Raw genomic sequence first — 21,767 nt, forward strand, 5'->3', positions numbered from 1 at the left:
TTGAATTTGTGTTCTGTTTGGCCTCGTATAACTAATTGGACATTTAGTCGTTGGCAGCATTTCAAGGAAGATAAAGGTGCGTGCTTATCAGACTTATACCGAAGGACTTTGGCAGACTTCCATGGGACTATTTGTTAACTGTTGGAGAATCATTACAAGCTGTGAATGACTACAATTCATAGCCGTTGAAATTTTAAAAAATGGGTTTTGGGACTAACATGTATTTGTTAGTGTCTCAATAAGCCTTGGTCAGAAAAGAACTATGGGAGAACGTTTAATTCATACTTTCTCCCTTCCTTATCAAGAAACCAGAAACGTCATCCCCCAAAGTTAAAGATCTTTATTTAACAAACACAAACTTAATTTAGCAAATAACATTCTGGGAGCTCATCTAGTAAACCCTGGAAAACACACCTGTAAAGTTGCATACCTTGAACTGAACAGGTGAGTGCTTTCTGTTAAAAAGAGAACACAGCACTCTGGCAATTAATTAAAAGATAAAAGACTTCTAGAAATGGGATAATCAGATGAGCAAGTTACCAACCAAGTGTGGTAACCTTTCATCCTGAAGATTTACCTTTAGGTGTCATGTTTATAAAACTCAGAGATACCAGACCACAAAGCAAAGGGTTATTTTGATCTGTTTCTGAAAAGATATGCCCCATTCTGACCGCTAGTATTTCTAGGACGGCTTCATCCAATCTGGGATAGGACTACTCTTCTTCTGGTCCAGCCGTGGTGTTTTCATATTCCTTTAATTTGGAGATTTCATTACTTTCTAGGGGACCATCAGAAGTTTCTTCAAACTCCTGTTCTTTCCATCCTGCATTGTTTCTTACGCCCCTTTCATGAGGTGTTATGGGTTCAGACAACCAAGGGACCTCACTTTCTGTTGAAGTGGTGGTAGCCTCTTGTTCATTCACTTTCTCCACCATAGAGCCATCACCAGGGAGGACATTCTTGTTGGAATCAACCAACGCATCCCCCCCTCCAGCTTTGTGTCCTGTCAGAGTGTCTGCAGAAGGATTAGCCGCCATTTTGGTTTCTTCTTGGCAGACAAGATCTTTCTCCTTATCATCATGAGTTCCACAGCTTTCTCCTTGGTCATCAGGTGGGATCACCTCACAGTCTGCTTCCGAAGGGCCACCTTTGGGTACGACGTCTACTTTCCGTCTCTTGATCACCATATCTAGCGATTCAATCTCCTTCCCATCTGGGATGTCCTCATGGCCACCTTTGGGGGCCAAGATGCTAACTTCCTCCTTTGTAATGACCACCTCGCCAAGATTATGGGAGATCCTCTCAATATCGCTTTTAAGGGCCGTGGGGATTTCTCCACTTAACCTGCTCAGCTCCAACTTCCTCTTCTTGGATTCCTTGAGGTTATCTCCCTCAGCTTCACCCACGCACTCATCAGCATGGCCCTGTCTCTCCAACGGACAATTAGAAGGTACTAGGACTTCTTTGCGGTCTTCCTTGGCTAGCGTTACCAATGCAAGTTGACATTGGTTTGCGTTTTTGGAACTCTTACAGTCATCCACAGTCTTCATCAGAGGTTCTACAACCTCCCCATCTTGTAAAAGCTCCCCATCTTCTACAGAGTTGGTTCTTCTCCTGACACCTTTGTCCTGCACAGAGTTACTGTCTGAAAGGCTCAACGTGGCACTAATGCTGGATACAGGCTGCTCCGTGTGGTTATGTTGTACTGTTGTACCTAAATCATGGCAAGCCACACAACTCTCTCCTGACAAGCCACATTTCTCTTTTTCTTGAGTTTCTCCAGCTTCCTCCTGCCCAGGTTTTTCCGCAAGTCTCTGAGGGATTGTTTCGGGGGACTCAACGCTGTCCTTCTCCACAACTTCTCCCTCTTCTTCCTTGGCGTGTGCTTGTTCTTCCGGGTTAGTCAGAAGCTTGAAGGACAGAGGTCTGAACCTCCGGAGTTTCTTGTGAGGGCCCCAGACAAATTCACGCTTTGGCTTGAAGTGTTGCCAGGCAAAATAGACCAACTCCCTCCGTTTGGGTTTGCTTCGGACGGTGAACATGAAGTAGTCCAAGACGCTTCTCAGCACCCGAGGTAGCCCCTGGTGGACGAGAGTCTCTGTCAGGAAGAACTTCACCAGCTGCACTTGGTAGTCCTCATAGCCCATCTCGCCCAAGCATTTCAGGATGCGAGTGATCCGTAAATTGTTATGGCTGTACCTGAACAACAACAACAACAAAAATAGTGTGACAAGAGGTGGAGGGGAAGAGAAGGACAATTAAATACCATTGAGACATTGTATTACAGGTAGGCCTCGTTTTACGACCAGTTGCTCAGCAACCATTCAAAGTTATGTGGGAGGGGAAAAAAAGAAGATAATTAAGTATGATGGAGACGTAAAAAACAGATTTTGAAATCTGTATTACAGGTAGGCCTCGTCTTATGATCAGTTGCTTAGCAACCAATTAAAGTTATGTTGGGGGGGGGGGAGGGGAAAGAGAAGGACCATTAGGTAAAATTGAGATATGAAAAAACAGAATTTAAAGGATTGTATTACAGGTAGTTCTCAACTTATGACCGGTTGTTTAGCAATCAGTCAAAGTTATGACAGACTTACCAGGGGAGGACAGCTACTTAGGATCTGGATTTGAAATTCCAATGGTCAGTTGTCGTCCTGTCCCCACCCCGGATGTCACACGACCAAACAACTCAGTTGAATTTAAGCATTTCAAATGCTTAATTTTATTAATTAAATTGTATATTACCTAGAGCCCTTCTCTGAGAAAGATGAGCAGTTAAGAAAATAATAATTAATTAATGGACATTTGCAGCATCCAGAATCGGAACAGGGTTGGAAGGGACCTTGGAGGTCTTCTATTCAAGCCCTCTGCTGAAGCAGGAGACCCCCATACCATTTCGGACAAGTGGCTGACTGTCCAGTCTCTGTTTAAAAACCTCCAGTGATGAAACACCCACAACGTCTGAAGGCAAGCTGTTCCTCTGGTTAACTGTCCTCATTGCAATGTCATTGTTGACATCACAATCCTGCAATGGCAAGATCTTGTAACTCACAGTTACAAGATCCCGCATTCTTGTAAACGTGGTTTCAGGACGGTTTTGCCAACGACCCCAAAAAGCCAACACAGTCCTAGGCTGCATGAAGAGAGGGCTAGATTCAAGATCACGTGAAATGCTAATACCACTTTATAATGTCTTAGTAAGACCACACTTGGAATATTGCATCACCCTATATTTTATGGGGTGATGCAATATTTTATTTTGTATTGGGTCACCACAATATAAAAAAAAGACTCTAGAAAGAGTGCAGAGAAAAGCAACAAAGAGGATTAGGGGACTGGAGGCTACAACATATAAAGAACGGTTGCAGGAATTGGGTATGCCTAGTTTATAATGAAAAAAAAAAGGACTAAGGGTGACATGATAGCAGTATTCCAATATCTCAGGGGCTACCACAAAGAAGAGGGAGTCAAGCTATTCTCCAAAGCACCTGAAGACAGGACAAGAAGCAATGGGTGGAAACTCATCAAGGAGAGAAGCAACCTAGAACTAAGGTGACATTTCCTGACAGTTAGAACAATTAATCAGTGGAACAGCTTTCCTTCACAAGTGTATATCAGTGGTGGTTTTTAAGTAGAGATTGAACAACCATTTGTCTGAAATTGTATAGGGTCTCCTGCTTGAGCAGGGGATTGGACTAGAAGACCTCCAAGGTCCCTTCCACCCTTATTACAGAAATGTGCCTTGATGTTGTCCTGACCTAACCTAACCAAACTCAGGATGGGGTGCTTTGAGCTAGACACTTATTCACACAAGAGCTACAACCTGAAGGTTTCACTAAGAACCACTCCCAAAGGATTGTCTATTACATCCAAAGGAGCTTATGCTTGTATGAAATGAGAATTTACTCAAGAGGTGATCCTTGTCTGATTGAACATAATTTTTGTAGCTCAGGGTTGAACAGCGGGGTCCTTGGTGCTCTTTGAGATGGTGATTTTCTTGCAGACACTGCATTACCCAACTAGGTAACATCATCAGTGCTAGAAGGGAGTGGAACTGATACTCAAAACAAATCAGCCCTCAATAGGCATATAAAACAACATCTACACGTCATTCAAAAGAGACAATCAAAAAGCCCCATAGGAAAAGAAAAAAGTCCAAAAAAACCTCCTTACCAGCAATCAATACCATGTGATCAGAGATTACCATTGAGACTAACACTGGACCAAAAATGAAGTAAGCAATATCCAAATCAAGCAAATATTAATGCAGAAAAATGATCCAATAGCAAATAACAGTCTAATCAAGGAACTGCCAAGGACACCCCCACCAACACTGATACAATATAAAAATAAGAGCAAAGCCCACTCCCTTCTAACACTGATGACATTACCTAGTTGGGTGATGAAACGTCTGCAACAAAACAACCAAGCTCAGAGAGCACCAAAGACCCCATAATCAAAGCCTATGCCGTCAGGATTCCAGTAGTTCCCCCAATTAAATCATGCACTTGAGCCCCAACTTCCAGAACTTCAAAAGGATTTATTGGGAGTTAACATGTCCAGCACTGCCTGTGTGTAGCCGACTCCGAGACACATAATTCATTGTCACCCTTGACCCTGGTTTTCCCCACCTCCTAGGTGTATCGTAATTCATATTCTCCAATGGGACACATTCATAGCTAAGTGTCATCAATCATGCTCTCCAGTTAGAAATTTGCATGGCAGAAACTTCAGTCACCTAGTTGCTATCTTTGGAAACTATTTATGGAATTCACTTTTGATTTCCAAGCTGCTGCACTGCTCCCCCTTCCCTTTCTGTTGGCAACTCTAAAAAGACCATGGAAATATTTTGAGTTGACATCATGATTCCTGGTAGTACTTGTTGCGTTCAGTTCATATACAGCAATTCTGATAAGGTGCCACCAACCAAGCACGCCAGTGACAGCAGGCCAAGAGATAATAATCTCAGAAGAAACTCACCGGTTGAGATTCCAAAATCGCTCACGCCAGTTTTCCGCTTTAGTCAATTCTCCCGTTTCCTCATTGATTAACTCGATGCCGTAAAATTTCAACATGAGTTTATAAGCCCGGACGAACCTCTCCATGACGTCTTTAGATTTCTTGAAGGCCTGAGATGTTAAAGAAGATATCAAACATCAAATCATCCCCTAGTACAGGGGTCCCCAACCACCGGTCCGCGGACCGGTACCGGTCCGTGGAACAAGTCCTACCGGGCCGCTGGCTTGCTGGACGCCGCCATCTTGTTTTGATGAAAAAGTGCTTCCGGTGAGCTTTTCCGGGTAGAAAGCTCACTGGAAGAACTTTTTCATCAAAACAAGATGGCGGTCCAGCGCTTAGTGAGCTTTTCCGGTAGAAAGCCATTTCTACCCGGAAAAGCTCACTGAACGCTGGCGCCGCCATCTTGTTTTGATGAAAGTGCTTCCGGTGAGCTCACCGGAAGCACTTTTTCATCAAAACAAGATGGCAGCGCCCAGCTGATGTCGGTACCGGGCTGCACCATAAAAAAGGTTGGGGATACCGGGCCGCGGCGTAAAAAAGGTTGGGGATCACTGCCCTAGTACATTTAGGCATATAAGAAAATACCATGTCAAACATCTAGCACTAGCATAGCAGTTAAGACATATATACCACTTTACAGCCCTCTCTAAGCAGTTTACAGAGTCAGCGTATTGCCTCCAACAATGTGGGTGTCAACTCATAAAATATTTTCATGGTCTTTTAAAAACGTATTAATGACTTCCAAAAGGTGACGCTTAGTAAAGCTGAGCTAAAAATACCGTGGAGGCAATCAGACGAAGCATCAAAACTTCAATTTCATGGATGAGATGGGATATTATAAAAAGGAGAAAAGATCTTCCTACCTCCATTTCTTGGTGCGTGAGCCGTTTGGCATGAAAATTCATCCCTTGTTCACGCAAAGGAAACAGCCTGGAAGGAACAAAAACATTTGCTGTTCAGAAAAGACGTTTAAAAAAAAAATATCAGAAAGAAACACTCGCTTTAAAGATGCTTGAGACTCTAGAAAGAGTGCAAAGAAGAGCAACAAAGATGATTAGGGGACTGGAGGCTAAAACATATAAAGAACGGTTGCTGGAATTGGGTATGTCTAGTCTAATGAAAAGAAGGACTAAGGGGAGACATGAGTAGCGGTATTCCGATATCTCAGGGGCTGCCACAAAGAAGAAGGAGTCAAGCTATTCTCCAAAGCACCAGAGGGACAGGGCAAGAAACAATGGATGGAAACTAATCAAGGAGAGAAGCAACTTAGAACTAAGGAGAAATTTCCTGACAGTTAGAACCAATGGTGGCATTCAGCCGGTTCTCACCGGATTGGGCGAACCGGTAGCAAGAATTTGGTAGGGGTCACCGAAGCGGTAGTAAGTTCTGGCTGGCCACGCCCCCCCCCGGTTGCCCCCCCCGATGCTCGCTCACCCCGCCCGCCTGCTTGATATTCGCATAAGGTATTTCTTTCTTTTTTTCCCCTCCCGAAAATCAGCTGCAGATAAGATCGGCTGTGCCAGGATTCCCCTTGCTGAGGCCCGGGAAGGCAAAAAATGGAGGGAGGAGCTCAGAGCCCCCTTCATTTTTTGCCTTCCAGAGCCCAGAGGAACCTTAGGGAGCAAAACGCCCCCGAGGCTCCTCTGAGGCTAGGAAGTTCCCAAAATGGAGCTTGGAGGGATGCTGCATGCCCCTCCCATGCGCTGTTCCTTTTCTTCCTGAGCCCCAGAGGAGCCTTAGGGGATCAAAAACGCCCCCGCCCGAGGCTTCTCTGAGGCTAAGAAGCTCCCAAAAAACGGGTGGGGGCTGCAAAAAAAAAAGCCACGCCCACCCAGTCACATGGCCATGCCCATCAAACCACGCCCACAGAACCGGTAGTAAAAGTTTTTGAATTCTACCACTGGTTAGAACAATTAATCAGTGGAACCATTTCTTGCCTCCAGAAGTTGTAAATGTTCCAATAGTGGAAGTTTTAAAGAAGAGATGTCCGGAATGGTATTTCCTGCCTACGTTTCCTGCCTAAGCAGGGGGTTGGACTAGAAGACCTCCCAGGTCCCTTCCAACTCTGTTATTCTATTGTATTCTAATTCCTTATTCTATTGTATTGTATTTTAATTCCTTATTCTATTCTATTCTATTCTAATTCCTTATTCTATTCTATTCTATTCTATTCTATTCTATTCTAATTCCTTATTCTATTCTATTCTATTCTATTCTAATTCCTTATTCTATTCTATTCTACTCTATTTTAATTCCTTATTCTATTCTATTTTAAAAAATGCACTGCGGCAAAACGGCAGCATTAAATGCTTCACTTGACTGATGCTTTGAGTTGAGCGAGCAGCAGCTATATAGAAGAGTTAAGGAAGTGCAAAATATCTTGAGCATAGAAACTTTGCAGATATCTAAAAGAAGCAATTAGACATTTTGCACCCATTGGGCTCAGCCTGCTGCTGGAATCCAAATTGCAAAAGTTGCTACATAGCACGTTAATCTGATTTGAGTCGGATTTATTCTACAACAGTAAATGTGCCAAAAAAAAAAAAAAAACCACAAAAAAACCTTGCGATAGCTCATTTAGTGACTATTCAAAGGTACAATGGCACTGAAAAAGGTGACATGACCATAACTTTTACTGGGGTAATTGCCAATGAATGTTTGCATTAAAACATTTTAAAATATTGCAACATAAAAAGCACCAATTGGAATGAGCTTTACAGGTTCTCGACTTCTAGCAAATTATTTAGTGACCGTTTGAAGTTACAAGTGCACTAAAAGGGGCCTTATGACTGTTTTTCACACTTACGACCTTTGCAGCATCCCTGGAGTCATGTGTTCAAAATTCACACTTGGCAACTGACTCACATTTATGATGGTTGCGGTGTCCCGGAGCTCACACTCTGGCAGAAGTAGAGTTGAAGGGGACCTTGGAGGTCTTCTAGTCCAACCCCGTTCAAGTAGGAGACCTTATACCACTTCAGACAAACCTAAGACTGAAATTCATACATTCTACTTGCATTTAGGCACAGAAGTGATTAATGATCGGGCACTTAACAGCCAGCATGTATTTAAAATGGTTGCAATATCCCAGAGTTTTGTTGATTGCCATTTGCAAGTTTTCTGTCTGGCCTCTGATACACAGAGTCAATAAGGGAAGCCAGATTCGTTTAACAACCATGCAAGTCACTTAAGGACTGTGGCCAAAAAGATCGTAAAATCAGTCTGAGCAACTGTCTTGCTTAGGAATGGAAATTCTGTTTGAAGCCCAAAAGTTTTGGCAGAAAATTCAGAAATGGTTAGAAGAGATGTGTAAGATTAAAATAGAATACAGACCTGAAATGTTCTTGTTAGGAATTAATGTGGGAAAATACGAAAGATATTATATACCTAATAATTCATGTAATGACTGCTGCAAGATTGGCCTATGCACAACAGTGGAAATGTAAAGAAAGTCTAAGTGAAATAGAAACAATTGAGAAAAATTTGGATGTGTGCAGAAATGGACAAACTGATAAAAGAATTCAAAAATAAGGATGAATCAGATTATTACAAAGTATGGGATAAGTTTTATTGTTGGTTAGAAAGGAGGAAGGATCAAGATAATAAGAAATGATTATATGTATATATTATATACTATGTATATAGAATGTAAATATGTACTATTTTTATATATGACTTAGCAATGTAAGACAACTATGTGGGTTAGGAAGATTGCACCATGTTCATTGTTTTTAATGTTCTTTTTTTCTTGTTTATGTTTGTCTAATAAAATAATTTTTTTTAAAAAAAGGAATGGAAATTCTGGTCATAAGTCGAGAAGTACCTGTAGCTGAGAAAAATTACATGCAATACAAGCTACGTGACAGCTTCCAGCAATTTTTATTTCTAAAGTCTTTTTTCTGGACCCCGTCATGTATTTAAATGAAAGTACATAATTTTACCATTGAATATATGAATGGTTTTCTTCCAAAACGCTGTAGTTATCTTGCCATGTCTCAAGGAGATCTTCGATGTACAGACCTTGAAAGAAACGGTAAAGAAAAAAAAAAAGCACGAATATGAAGATTATGGAGGAGGAAGGAGTAGAAATGTTAAGATGGGTTACAGAATGGGAAACACAGGGAGTCCTCAACTTACAACCGCAGTTGAACCTGCAAAGTGAGACAGTTGAGTTTTGCACTCTTTTTATGATCTTTCTTGCCACAGGTGTTAAGTAAATCATGTCAGAGTTTGCAGCAATTCAATCATCACACAAGTAAATAATTCAGCAGCATTCATTATAGAAGAAACTTCTTTATATACAATACAAAGTATGATGCATGTATACAATACCTGTGATGACACAGGATGGGATACAAAATAAACACAGTCACAAAAACAGGTGAAGCCCCTTGTATTCCTTCACTGTGCTTCAAAGCTCCAAATATCCTTGACTGGAGACAAAAAACTCCCCCACAAGCAGTTACAAAAAGGAGGAAAGGCCTATAAATTATAAAGAGTAAAAACAACACAAACCACACTGAAGCAATTAAGGCAACCAGGCAAGATAAGGGGGCTTGAAAACATCCACAGATATCGGAACACACACTGGGAAGGACACCAAACTCAGAGAGGAACAACAGACTAGAGATATTTCCACACTTTGTTTCCAGCACTGGCCCATACGCATGTCTGTCCTTTTAACCAGTTCTCACAGCTGCAGCCCATGAAGAGGATCAAGGCCCTTTCCTCCCCCGTAGACCAGGCCATTCACGTCTCTCCCTTATCCTCTCCTCCCTTCGTGCCCTAGGATGGGGAGGGGATGGGCCTGGGTCTTCCTCTGACTGCCCAGCCAGCCTCTACCCTTCCCCAGCCTCCTGAGCCACACTTCTACTCCCTGTCGGCTGTTCCTCCTCTCCCTTGGAGTCAGTCTCCAACAGGGGCATGAGAATACCCATGCAGCAGAAGTCAGAACCAGAACTCAGAATCCAGAAGTCATATTCACAGAAGCAAAAATTTGCACAGAATCACAGGAGCCTTATACAGACCAGTTAAGCTAAGCCACGCTCAGGCTCCTAGCTGTCGGACATGGCTCACAACTGATCCTGTTTCTTAGTCACCAAACAGTTCCCATTGGCTGACTTGTTGCCATTTCCATTTCAGTCATGAATCCTTTATGACAGTTGCAGCTTCCAGAGTCTTTTTGTGACTTTCTGACAAACCAAAGTCAATGGGTAAGCCAGATTCACTTTTACAACCACGTTACTAACTCAACAACTGCAGCGATTCACTGAACAGCGGTGGCAAGAAAATCGTAAAACTGGGCAAAACACACTTAACTGTCTGGCTTAGCAACAGAAATGTTGGGCTCAACTGTGATCGTAAGTCGAGGACCACTTGTATGCGAGAAATTCAAACGAGATCTTGGTTTTTACAACTCTTGGTATGGAATTTACCTCAGAAGCCCTGCCAGGCCTCATTTCTCCTTTAGAAGTTCAATGCTTCCTCTGAAGAAGGGCAAATTTAGCCTGGGAATTTGGCGTTACTGCAATTATTTTCCACTGCTTCCTGTGCTGACTTTAGGAGACCAAATGAAATTTTTTAAAAAAGTCCTTTTGCAAAACTCACTTGAGCCACAAACACTAGGAGAGAACACTGCCAGGTGCAATTATTTCTAATAATTTGGTTTCTAGTTACAGAAAAGAAAATTACGTACATGTATCTGCAGGCGTGAAAGAGGGAAAGAAAATTATGCTCTGAATTCTATTTCTGGGTCAAGTGGTTCTTAACTTACAGCCACAATTAGACCAAAATTTATTTTTCTAAGTGGGACAGTTTTGCCCCATTTTATTACCTTTCTGGTTATTGTTAAGTAAATCACTGCAATTATTAAGCTAATAACATGGTTGTTAAGACTTCCCCATTATCTTTTCTTCTCAGAACGTCATAAGTACATGCCAGTTGCCAAGCATCCAAATTTTGATCACATGACCATGGGGATGCTGTAATGGTTGTTAAGTATGAAAACGATTACGTCACTTTTTCCAGTGATGTTGTAGTCACTTCTTCCAGTGATGTTGTAACCTCGCACAGTCATTATACAAACTGTTGTAAGTCAAGAGGAGAGGAAGGAAAGAAGGGAGGCAAGCAAGAGAGAGAGAGAGAAAGAGAGAGAGGAAAGAAGGAACAGAGGGGAAAAGGAGAAGGAAGGGAAGGAATCAGAATAGAAAAAAAAGGAAGGGAGAGAGAGAGAGCAAGGAAGGAAGGAAGGAAGAGCACGCGAGGAAAAAAAAATGCAAGCATGCATTTTAACTAAATGCAATGTATTGCCATGTCAAAAGCCAACAGGAAAATCCAGTTATGATCCTCACCCTTCCCCTCAGAAAACCAAGCAGTTTCAAAAGCCTTACCCCGGGGCAAAAAATTAATCTCATTTTTGTAAAAGCTCAGATTCCACAAGTCTTCCTCACTGACCTCACTTTCTTCCAATCCCTGGAAGATAAAAGAGAGAGAGAGGGAGGGAGAGAGGGAAGGCAAATGATAAGCAAATAGGGGTATTATCAATCCATTCACAATTAAACCCAGGATCAGGAGTTCTGAAGGACCATTTCACCCATAAACCTTTGCTGTCCCATTCTTAACAACTTACTGTATATACTCGAGTATAAGCCTAGTTTTTCAGCCCATTTTTGTGCTGAAAAATCCCCTCAGCTTATACTCGAGTCAGATCCCTCTGAAAAAAATGGTGTGGAGTCGCGGCCTCCGGCAGCAGCGACTCCCAACAGCTAGCCGGGAAGGGAAAGGCAAAAGCGCTTTGCCTTTCCCTTCCCGAGCGGCGGGACTGGGGCGCGCCGGCGGTAGTGACTCCTGACTCAGGGGGCCTCCGAGGGAGGGGAAGAGAGTGACTCCTGCCTCCCGCTGTCATCATCATCTTCTTCTTTTGGGTTAGTGAATCAATTAAACCTTTCATGATAGTGAGATCGTTTCCCAAATTAATTATTTTTATTTTTGAAATTTACCAGTAGCTGCTGCATTTCCCACCCTCGGCTTATACTCGAGTCAATAAGTTTTCCCAGTTTTTTGTGTAAAATTAGGTGCCTCGGCTTATATTTGGGTCGACTTATACTCGAGTATATACGGTACTCCTTTTATGTACCCCAAATATCTTCACGGGGACTCTCTCTATTCTGGACAAGGACTCTCTCTATTCTGATACTCAAATTGTATCAGAAAAAGCAAACACAAGCTTTTTTAAAAAAAAGTTTATGACCCCCTAACTTGAATAATTGCAACTCAGGTGGTGAATAATCAGTAAGCAGGGAAAAAAATCAGGTCAAAACAACAAAAATCAACAGGCAATTTAACCCAAATTTCTATCACACCCCTCCAGATGGAAACTCAATCAATATAACCATAATGCACAGAAAGTCTTACCGGATAATGCCGCCTGTACTTCTGCATATCTCTGGCTGCGACCCAGTTACGCCTATTTATGCTCTAATTAAAAAGACAATAAAAGAGCTTTATTTTTAAAATCTAAATCTTAAACGTCTGCAAAAGGAAATGTGACTTATTTTAATTTCCTTTGATTAGTGACATGCCGTCATCTCACATTGCTCTAGATTCTAGAAGCTGAATAGGGTGAAATAATATTTCCCTTCTAATTATATTCTCACCAAAGCTGCTGAATTGAGACTCTTTTTATCCCAGTTTGAAGAGGGCACTCCAAATCTTGTATCTCAGATCATGTAGACACTGACCATTTTTATATATTTCTATTTCTCTCTCTTTCTCCCTCTCTCTCTCTCTCTCTCTCTCTCACAAGTTAACTAATTATATTTTTTTGTATTGCAATCCATACTTTTTTTTTTTTTTTTAGAACAGGAGTCTTCAACCTTGGCAATTTGAAGATTTGTGGACTTCAATTCCCAAGAATTCTCTAGCCCGTATGGAATTGAAGTCCACAAATCTTAAAAGTTGTCAAGTCTGGTGTAGAATGTGACTTATCCCCTAAGGCTAACCAACCAATCAGATGGCACCCCCTACCCCAGGGGGCCACCCCCCCCCCCCCGCCCCCCCCCCCCCCTGTTTTTTTTTTTCCCCCCCCCCGAATTCGGAAAAATTTTTGTTTTTTGGTGTATTGTGTTGTTTTTTTTTTTTTTGTTTTATGAAAAGTAATTTTGGCCCCCGCCCCGCCCCCCCCCCCCCCTTTTCCCAATTAATAACCCCCCCCCCCCCCCCCCCCCCCCCCCCCCCTCTAGACTTACTGGGCAAGCAATCAAACCTGGTTTAGATGCCACTTTAGTGATAAATCAGAAACCAGTCTAGTCTCCCTGCCAGGTGTGCCTAAACGCACACCTATACTTTTGCACACTCTTGATGCAGAACATCAGTGGGATGAATTGAGCCAACTGAACAACTGACGGGGAGTGGGACTCCGTTGGCTGTGGAAGAAATTGGGGAAGAGCAAAGTCCAGCTAGGCAGAGCAGGGGAGAGGTAGAACAAGGGAGGGGGAATTCAGAGGAAGACCCAGGCCCACCCCCTCTTCATCCTAGGGCACACAGGGAGGAATGGAGAAGAGAGCAACATGGGTTGCGTGGCTTACAGGGAGGAAAGGGCCCTGATTCCCTTCATTAGCTGCAGTTGGGAACAGAGTGTATAAAAAAGGTAAGCTGCGTGCAGCAAGCCATTGGGAACAAACGTGATTTTATGTTGCATCGTTGTGGCTTATTTGTGTTCCTGGCATCTTCCCAACCGTGTGAGTTTTGCTGTGCTTTCAAGTTTGAAATTCCTCCTCCTACCCTGCCAAACTACTTACTTCTGTTTGGTTTGTTTGGATTTTAAGTTACAGTTTGTGTGTACCTTCTTTTGGACTGAATTTTCTACTGTCAAAAGCTGTTCCTGGGAGAGTTTTTCTCCAGCCAGAAGGTAACCTGGACATTGAGGGCAAAGTTGGAGATAATAAAGGAACTCTTATTGCTTATCTGACTGTGTTGCCTTTGTGTCATGCCCCAGGTCATCACAAGCCATGTTGATTGGGCAGTTCAGTCCCAACAGAACTCTGGGCCATGCTAGATTACTGGACTAGCTGGATGAAGAGAGGACATTGAACACTGCAGGCATAGCAACTTCATCACTTTGGAGTCTTTTGCTCTTCAGCAGTGTTTTTCAACCTTGGCCATTTGAAGACGTGTGGACTTCAACTCCCAGAATTCCCCAGCCAGCCATGCATCTTCAAACTGCTAAGGTTGAAAAACACTACACCTATTGTCTATTCTTACATGCTTGATTGTGGGAGAAATATTTTGGATATTCAGAAACCAAGGGTGAATGTATTCAGAAAGCATTCATGTTTCATCAAAATATGACCGCTTTGCATGCATGACCAACGAATGACCTCTTTTAGTACTCACGATGGAATAATGGACTTCATGAACGATACAATGGATACTCAACCTAATGTCCTGTACATTGTTTTGCAAAAGCATTAAGAATTCCAGCTCAGCTGGTTTTCATCAATCTTTGCACAGAATATAGTTTCAAGTTTAGATAAACAATGCATTGAATTGACTTGAATTGTTTGAGGGAAGTTTTGGTAATAGAAGGTCTTGTCATAATTTTTGCCACTTTTATTCATGGGTCATAGTGTGATTCTTTTTTCTTCTTCTGGTTTTCAGCACATTGTTGTTTTAGTTCATCTTAGCTCAGTGTGGCATTTACACTTGCACTGTGTACTCAAAAACCGGTATGTCAGGAGTGCCAAACTGAATTTTTTTGAGGGGTGGATCAGCATTGTAGTCCTCCTCCGCGGGCCGACTGGGGGGTGGGGGAGAGAGGCGACAGAGGCCTCTTGTAGCACCCTGCCAACCAAAAAGAGGCGTGGGGAGGTGTGTGTTGTCCCCCCCACATCCCGTTTTGCCCGCACGACCCATTTTGGCTGCTAGAGGAAACACAGGCCAGTCCTTTCGCTATTTCCAGGCCGGCACCATGGGCCAGATTTAAGCATCCCACAGGCCTTGAGTTTGACACCCCTGATATATGTCATTAATTTGAATATTTATCATATGCTTCATTTAGCCCACTATCCATCATCTATCTTTATATTATTTTTTAATTTTATATGTGTGTGTGTGTGTGTGTGTGTGTGTTCCAGCATAACTCTAGAACGCCTCAAGCAATTTTAACCAAACTTGGTACACAGATTACTTACTCTCTGGAAACAAATACTGTGGGAGTAAAACATTCCTAACCCTTGTCGTGGTGTGTGTTTTGTTAAGATACAGCCTGTTGTGCCTTAAAATGGCTTCTACCGTACTGCCTTAAAATGGCTTCTACTGTACAGCGCTGTGGAGTTGCCATGGTAACAACTTTCACAGTACTCCACAAGGGGGCTCTCTCTGGTAATGGGGATAATCCAACATTAGAAATTACATTTGTTCCAGATCACCAAAATCAGGGCTTTCTGGCCTAATACAGGATTAGGATAAATAAATACCCAGGCAACGCCGGGTTATCGTCTAGTATGCTGTAAAAGAGTTCATTTTTGTTGGTCAAGGCTGCAAAGAGGTTATACAAGTAGTTTTGTTGGTCAAGGCTGCAAAGAGGTTATACAAGTAGTCCTTGACTTACCATTCCTTTAACAACCATTCAATGTTACGACAGTACTGGAAACAAAGACTTACAACTGGTCCTTACCCTTACGACCGTTGAAGCATCCCCATGGTCACGTGAGCAAACTTCAGGCACTTGGTAAATCCACCTGTAGAGGTAATCCTTGACGTACGACCACAATTGAGCCCAGAGTATCTGTTGTTAAGCGAGACATTTGTTAAGTGAGTTTTGCCCCATGTTACGACCTTTCTTGACACCATTCTTAAGTGAATCACTGCAGCTGTTAAGTTACTAGCAAGATTGCTTACTGAATCTGGCTTCCCCATTGACCTTGCTTGTCAGAAGGTCGTAAAAGGGGATTACATGACCCCAGGACACTGCAGCCATCATAAATATGAGCCAGTTGCTGAATTTTGATTATGTGGCCATCGGGATACTGCAATGCTCGTGTGAAAAACGGTTGTAAGGCACTTTTTTGCAGCGCCGCTGTAACTTTGAACGGTCACTAAACGAACTGCTGTTAAGTCGAGGACTACCTGTATTTACGACCATTACAGGGGTCATATGATCACCATTTACGACGTTCCCAGCCAGCTTCCGACAAGCAATCAATGAGGGAAACTGGATTTGCTTAAAGACCACACTTAACAACCAGAGTGATTAGTTTAATAACCATGGCAAAAGTGTTTTAAAATTAGGGTGTGACTCACTCAACAACCACCTGGCTTAACAATGGAAAATTCTGGGCCCAACTGTGGTCGTAAGACGAGGACTACCTGTATTCCAACAAACCATGTATTCTTTCTGATTTTGTCCACATCTTTGGTTTCTGAATATGAGAAGTAAACTTTCAGCGGTCAGCAGGAATGGTTAAAAATCATGCCTCTCTCATCCCGGACGAGAATTTTCCTACCTTCCATTTTTTAACTCCTCCTGTTGAACGGCCTGGTCTTTGCCACTCCTGAAGAGAAAACACACTTTTAAAAATAAACATAGAATAAGGTAAAGGGCAAAGGTTCCCCACGCACATACGTGCTAATCGTTTCTGGCTCTAGGAGGCGGTGCTCATCTCCGTTACAAAGCCGAAGAGCCAGCGCTGTCCGAAGACGTCTCCATGATCATGTGGCTGGCATGACTAAACGCCGAAGGTGCACGGAATGCTGTTCCCTTCCCACCAAAGGGGTCCCTATTTTTCTACTTGCATTTTTTTACATGCTTTCAAACTGTTAGGTTGGCAGAAGCTGGGACAAGGAATGGGAGCTCACTCCATTAACACGACGCTAGGGGATTCGAACCGGCGAACTGCTGACCTTTCTGATTGACAAACTCAGCGACTTAGCCACTGAGCCGTGTCCCTTAAACATAGAACAGAATAAATAGAATATAACAGAAATAGAACAGAATAAATAGAAGTAAGAAATAGAAGAATAGAACAGACAGAATAAATAGAATAGAAATAAGAAATAGAAGAATAGAAGAGACAGAATAGAATAGAAATAAGGAATAGAATAAGAATAGAATACATAGAACAGAACAGAATAAATAGAATAGAAATAAGGAATAGAGTAAGAATTAGAATAGAAATAGAACATATAGAATAGAAATAAGAAATAGAACAGAATAAATAAATAGAAATAAGGAATAGAATAAGAATAGAACAGAACAAATAGAATAGAAATAAGGAATAGAGTAAGAATAGAAATAGAATACATAGAATAGAAATAAGAAATAGAACAGAACAGAATAAATAGAAATAAGGACTAGAATAAGAATAGAAATAGAATAGGAATGGAATTGGAATAGAATAGAATTCTTTATTGGCCAAATGTGATTGGACATACAAGGTATTTGTCTTCGTTGCATAAGCTCTCGGTGTAGATAAAATCTATAAGTGATAAATCATGATCGTAGTCATCATAAAAAATGCATTCATCATAAGACAGAGCATCCCACAGAGGCCAAAAACGCAGAAGACCCTGTGATTTTTCTCAGCTTAGTTCTTACACAATGGCATTTCAAACCTTTTACTCAAGAGCCATTGACTTTTACTTTGTTTATTTTTACTTCCTAATTGTGGGGAAAATGAAGTCATCGCTTGCCATTTAGAACTAGCCTGAACTGGTTCAGATTACAGCTTCCTTGACTCTTAAAATATGCCGGAAGCTTATTCGGTTTCGTTTCTTCACTCATCTGGCAAAACTAAATCCTGTTTCTCCTTGGCTAGATTTTTCTTGCAAGTTTTACTTTCCATTTCCCTAAACTGGAGTAAACAGAACCTGGATTTTCTTCCTGAATCTTAGAATTTGCATGAAAAGGGACAAAATTGTCTGAAACGGAAAGGAAAAAAATAAAAATTTATCTGCCGAGGTTGTTGTTGTTATTATTTTGATTGAGTCCAAGTAGTTTTAGGACTATTTGCTGTTGTTTTGAATTATTTCTAAATGTGAGAAATGTTGTATATAGGCAGTCCTCAATTTATGGCCAGAACTGAGCCCCAAATTTCCATTGCTAAGTGAGTTTTGCCCCGTTTTGTTAAGTGAGACATTTATTGAATTTTGCCCCATTTTACAACTTTCCTTGCCACGGTTATTAAATGAATCACCCCAGGTGTTAAGTTAGTAACTTGGTTGTTGTGAATCTGCCATTTGTTAAATGAGATTTGCCCCATTCTATGACCTTTCTTGTCAGTTGTTAAGTGAATCCCTGCAGTAAGTAACATGGTTGTTAAGTGAATCTGGCTTCCCTGTTGATTTCGCTGGTCAGAAGATCACAAAAGGGAATCACTTGACCCCTGGGATGCTGCAACCGTCATAAATATGAGTCAGTTGCCAAGCGTCTGAATTTTAATCATGTGATCACAGGGATGCTGCATTGGTTGTAAGTGTGAAAAGCAGCCCTAAGTCATTTTGTAATGCTGTTATAACTCCGAACAGTCACTTAAAGGGACCGTTGTAAGTCGAGGACTACCTGTATACCTAACTGTCCCCATTGCTGCATTCTATACCAGCTGAAGCAGCCGGCTACTCTTCAAGGGCAGCCCCATGGACAAGTTACAGTACAGGCGGTCCTCGACTTACAACAGTTCGCTTAGGGACGGTTCGAAGTTACAACGGCGCCGAAAAACCTGACTTCTGACCCATTTTCACACTGACGACCACGGGAGCCTCCCCTGCGGCCACACGATCCAAACTCACGACGCTTGGCAACTGACTCATATTTATGACGGTGGCAGGGCCCCAGCTTCACGGGATCGATCCCCTTTGGCGACCTTCTGACAAGCAAAGTCAAACGGTGGGAGGGAGGGAAGCCAGATTCGCTTAACAACCGGCCGACTCACTTAAAAAACTGAAAAGGATTCCTCTTTAAACCACCGGGGAGAAAGGGGGAAGGAGGGGAAGAGTTAGAGAGGGGAAGAGGGAAGGAGGGGGAGGGAGAGACAGAGGGAGAGAGAGGTCGCAGGAGGCCAAATCCGCTGAACCACTGTCTCCCTTAGCAACAATCCAGCAATGGGCTGGATGGGGGGAGGTCATAAATCGAGGACTACCTGTCAGCCCAATCCCGAGGCGACGAAGGGGCCGGAAGAATGCCTGGCCGGCTGAGGATCCCAATTTAGGAAAGGGCGCAAGTGGAGCGCACGTAACGGCGATCGTCCCCTGCTGTTTCTTTTGTTCCCGAGAAATCCCTCACCTGGCTAGCGGAGGCCCACAAGGGGCTGGACGGCCAGCAGCTGTGCTTTTCCCGGGCTTTGGAGTCTTCTTGAGAAGCCGGTTCCCGTGTCTTCTTCTCCCGCCTCCCTTCCTCCTCCTCCTCTTCCCAAGTGGAATCGTACTCCCAAAGCCCACCCGCTCCGTCGTCGTCGTCTTCTTCCTCATCTTCTTCTTCCTCCTCCTCCTCTTCCTCCTCCTTCTCTTCTTCTTCTTCCTCCCTTTCGCCGGTTTGGTGTTTCTCCTTCCCCGCTCTCATCCAAGCTGCCATGACTCCGGAGCCGGACTTGGCCTCTCCCGATGGCAACGGAAGAAAGGAAAGCGAAAGAAACGAGAGGAAAAAAAAAAAGAAAGGGAAGAAAGAAAGAAAGAAAAAAAGCGAGCAGGAAGCGACGGCGAGATCAAAGTGAAAGGCACGTGGGGGGAAAACGAGGGGGAGGAGGAGGAGGTGGCCTCGAAACACCCCCCCGCCTCACAGACCGCAAGCCGAGTCGCTTTTCGTGCACGCTGATTGGCCGGCCGACGTTCCTTCCGAACGTTGGGAGATCCTCTGACGTTCCAGAATGGAATGCTCGGAGAAAGGAAAGGCGGGGGGAGGCGGGGGAGGCGAGCGGCTAATCTGCTCTGCTTCCCACTCGAGGCGTTGATTGACAGAGACCGCCTCCCCTCCCACCGCCCCCTGGAGGCGGCTCTCCTTCCTCGTTAACCCTTCGCCAAACTACGCCGAACACGCGAATGCTGTATTCACACACGACATCCGCCTCATCGGCTAAGGAAGGCATCGTCTTTTACTGTAACGAGTGGCGCCAGCTCGACTGGAGAGACTGGAAGGCTATCTGTCAGAAATGGTGTAGGCAGGCGGAGTGGGGGTTGGACTAGATGACCTACAAGGCCCTTCCAACTCTGTTAATCCCTCAGAAATGGTGTAGGCAGGGTCTCCTGCTTGGGTGGGGTGGGGGTTGGACTAGATGACCTACAAGGTCCCTTCTGTTAATCCCTCAGAGTGTAGGCAGGGTCTCCTGCTTGGGTTCGAAATGTGACTGGACTAGATGACCTACAAGGTCCCTTCCAACTCTATTAATCCCTCAGAAATGGTGTAGGCAGGGTCTCCTGCTTGGGCAGGGGAGGGGGGTTGGACTAGATGACCTACAAGGTCCCTTCCATCTCTGTTAATCTGTATTTGTATCTAATTCTGCCTGCATGGCCACTTTATCTGAGGTGTGTTGGGTAAAAAACTATTGTTACATTAAGCCGATGTGGCTATGGAGATTTACCCACAGATGAAGGTGGTCCTCAACTTGCAACAGTTCATTTAGTGACCGTGGCACTGAAAAAAGAGGGACTTGTGACTATTTTTTTTACACTTATGACCCGCTGCAGTATCCCCGTGGTTATGTGATTTACATTCGGATGCTTGGCAACTGACTCATATTTATGACGGCTGCAGTGTCCCTGGGGTCACGTGATCCCCTTTTGTGACCTTCCGATAAGCAAAGTCAATGGGGTGAAGCCAGATTCACTTAACAACCATGTTGCTAACTTAAAAAAAAATGCAATGATTCACTTAACCTCCATGGCAAGAAAATTTGTAAAATGGGGCAAACTCACTTAATGTTTCACTCAGCAAAACGTATTTTGGGCTCCACTGTGGTTGTAACTCGAGGACTATCTATATGCGAGGAGATTGCAACTACAGGTATATCTGTATTATTTCCCAGCTGAAGAATAAGAAAATTGCACAAAGCACAGATAAGTCGACTTACAACAGTTCGTTTAATGACCAAAGTTACGACACTGAAAAAAAAGTGACTTATGATAAAGTTGTTCACGCTTACAACCCTTGCAGTTATCCCCATGGCCACGCGATTGAAATTCAGCTGCCTGGCAACTGACTCGTATTTATGACAGTTGCAGTTGTCCCAGGGTCACGTGATCCCCTTTTGCAACCTTCTGACAAGCAAAGCCAATGGGGAAGCCAGATTCACTTAACAACCCTGTTACAAACTTAAAAACTGCAGTGATTCACTTAACAACTGTGGCAAAGTCATAAAATGGAGCAAAACTCACTTAATAACTCTCTCGATTAGCAAGAGGAATTTGGGGCTCAATTGTGGTCGTAGGTTAAGGACTACCTGTACACACACACTAGCCTATAGGCCACTGGTGGCTAACCTTTTTGTGCTCCTGTGCCAAAAATTGTGCGCGCGCTTGCATGTTTACACTCACGTGTCAGCACCCAGAAGGCAATGTGCGCGCCCTCCCAGGACCCCTACGCATGCTTACCTGTACTGCGCCTCACAGCTGATTTTTGGCCGGGTTGAGGCCTTTTTCGGCTTCCCAGAGGCTTCTGCAGGCCCATTTCGTCACTTCCAGTATTTCCCCCCACATGTGCATGCCCCCACGATGGCCCCCCCATGCCTGCGTGGTAGAGAGGTGAAGCTTGGCCGGCAGGA

The 21,767-nt window shown here is 43.4% G+C and overlaps 1 protein-coding gene across 4 annotated transcripts; it reads right to left on the reverse strand.

Moving 5' to 3' along the window:
- Positions 1-325: 325 nt before the first annotated feature.
- OGFR (opioid growth factor receptor) lies at positions 326-19,959 on the reverse strand. Of its 4 annotated transcripts, XM_087959191.1 has the most exons (9): positions 19,298-19,945; positions 16,524-16,571; positions 15,695-15,805; positions 12,433-12,495; positions 11,409-11,490; positions 8,961-9,039; positions 5,883-5,949; positions 4,981-5,129; positions 326-2,199 (listed from the first exon to the last, which is right to left on the reverse strand). In XM_087959191.1, exons 1-9 carry the CDS (start codon positions 19,583-19,585, stop codon positions 714-716), a joined length of 2,373 nt encoding a protein of 790 aa, XP_087815317.1. In that variant the 5' UTR covers positions 19,586-19,945; the 3' UTR covers positions 326-713. The 4 variants fall into 4 exon arrangements, with proteins under 4 accessions (XP_087815317.1, XP_087815318.1, XP_087815319.1 ...); XM_087959192.1 differs by lacking the exon at positions 16,524-16,571 and having other exon boundaries at positions 19,298-19,959; XM_087959193.1 differs by lacking the exon at positions 15,695-15,805 and having other exon boundaries at positions 19,298-19,956.
- Positions 19,960-21,767: the final 1,808 nt, after the last annotated feature.

Source organism: Notechis scutatus, chromosome 3 (genome assembly GCF_049901735.1).
Source record: "Notechis scutatus isolate UNSWTSFEM ecotype Mainland chromosome 3, rNotScu1.2, whole genome shotgun sequence".
Classification (NCBI taxonomy): Eukaryota; Metazoa; Chordata; class Lepidosauria; order Squamata; family Elapidae; genus Notechis; species Notechis scutatus.

What these genes read in the sequence shown, in the direction of transcription:
- OGFR (XM_087959191.1), bottom strand. Translation starts at nt 19,585, where the DNA reads ATGGCAGCTTGGATGAGAGCGGGGAAGGAGAAACACCAAACCGGCGAA. An exon ending in TGTGGGCCTCCGCTAGCCAG is followed by an intron (nt 16,572 to 19,297) that starts GTGAGGGATTTC and finishes TTTTCTCTTCAG; the next exon opens with GAGTGGCAAAGACCAGGCCG. An exon ending in GAGGAGTTAAAAAATGGAAG is followed by an intron (nt 15,806 to 16,523) that starts GTAGGAAAATTC and finishes GCTTAACAACAG; the next exon opens with ATACTCTGGGCTCAATTGTG.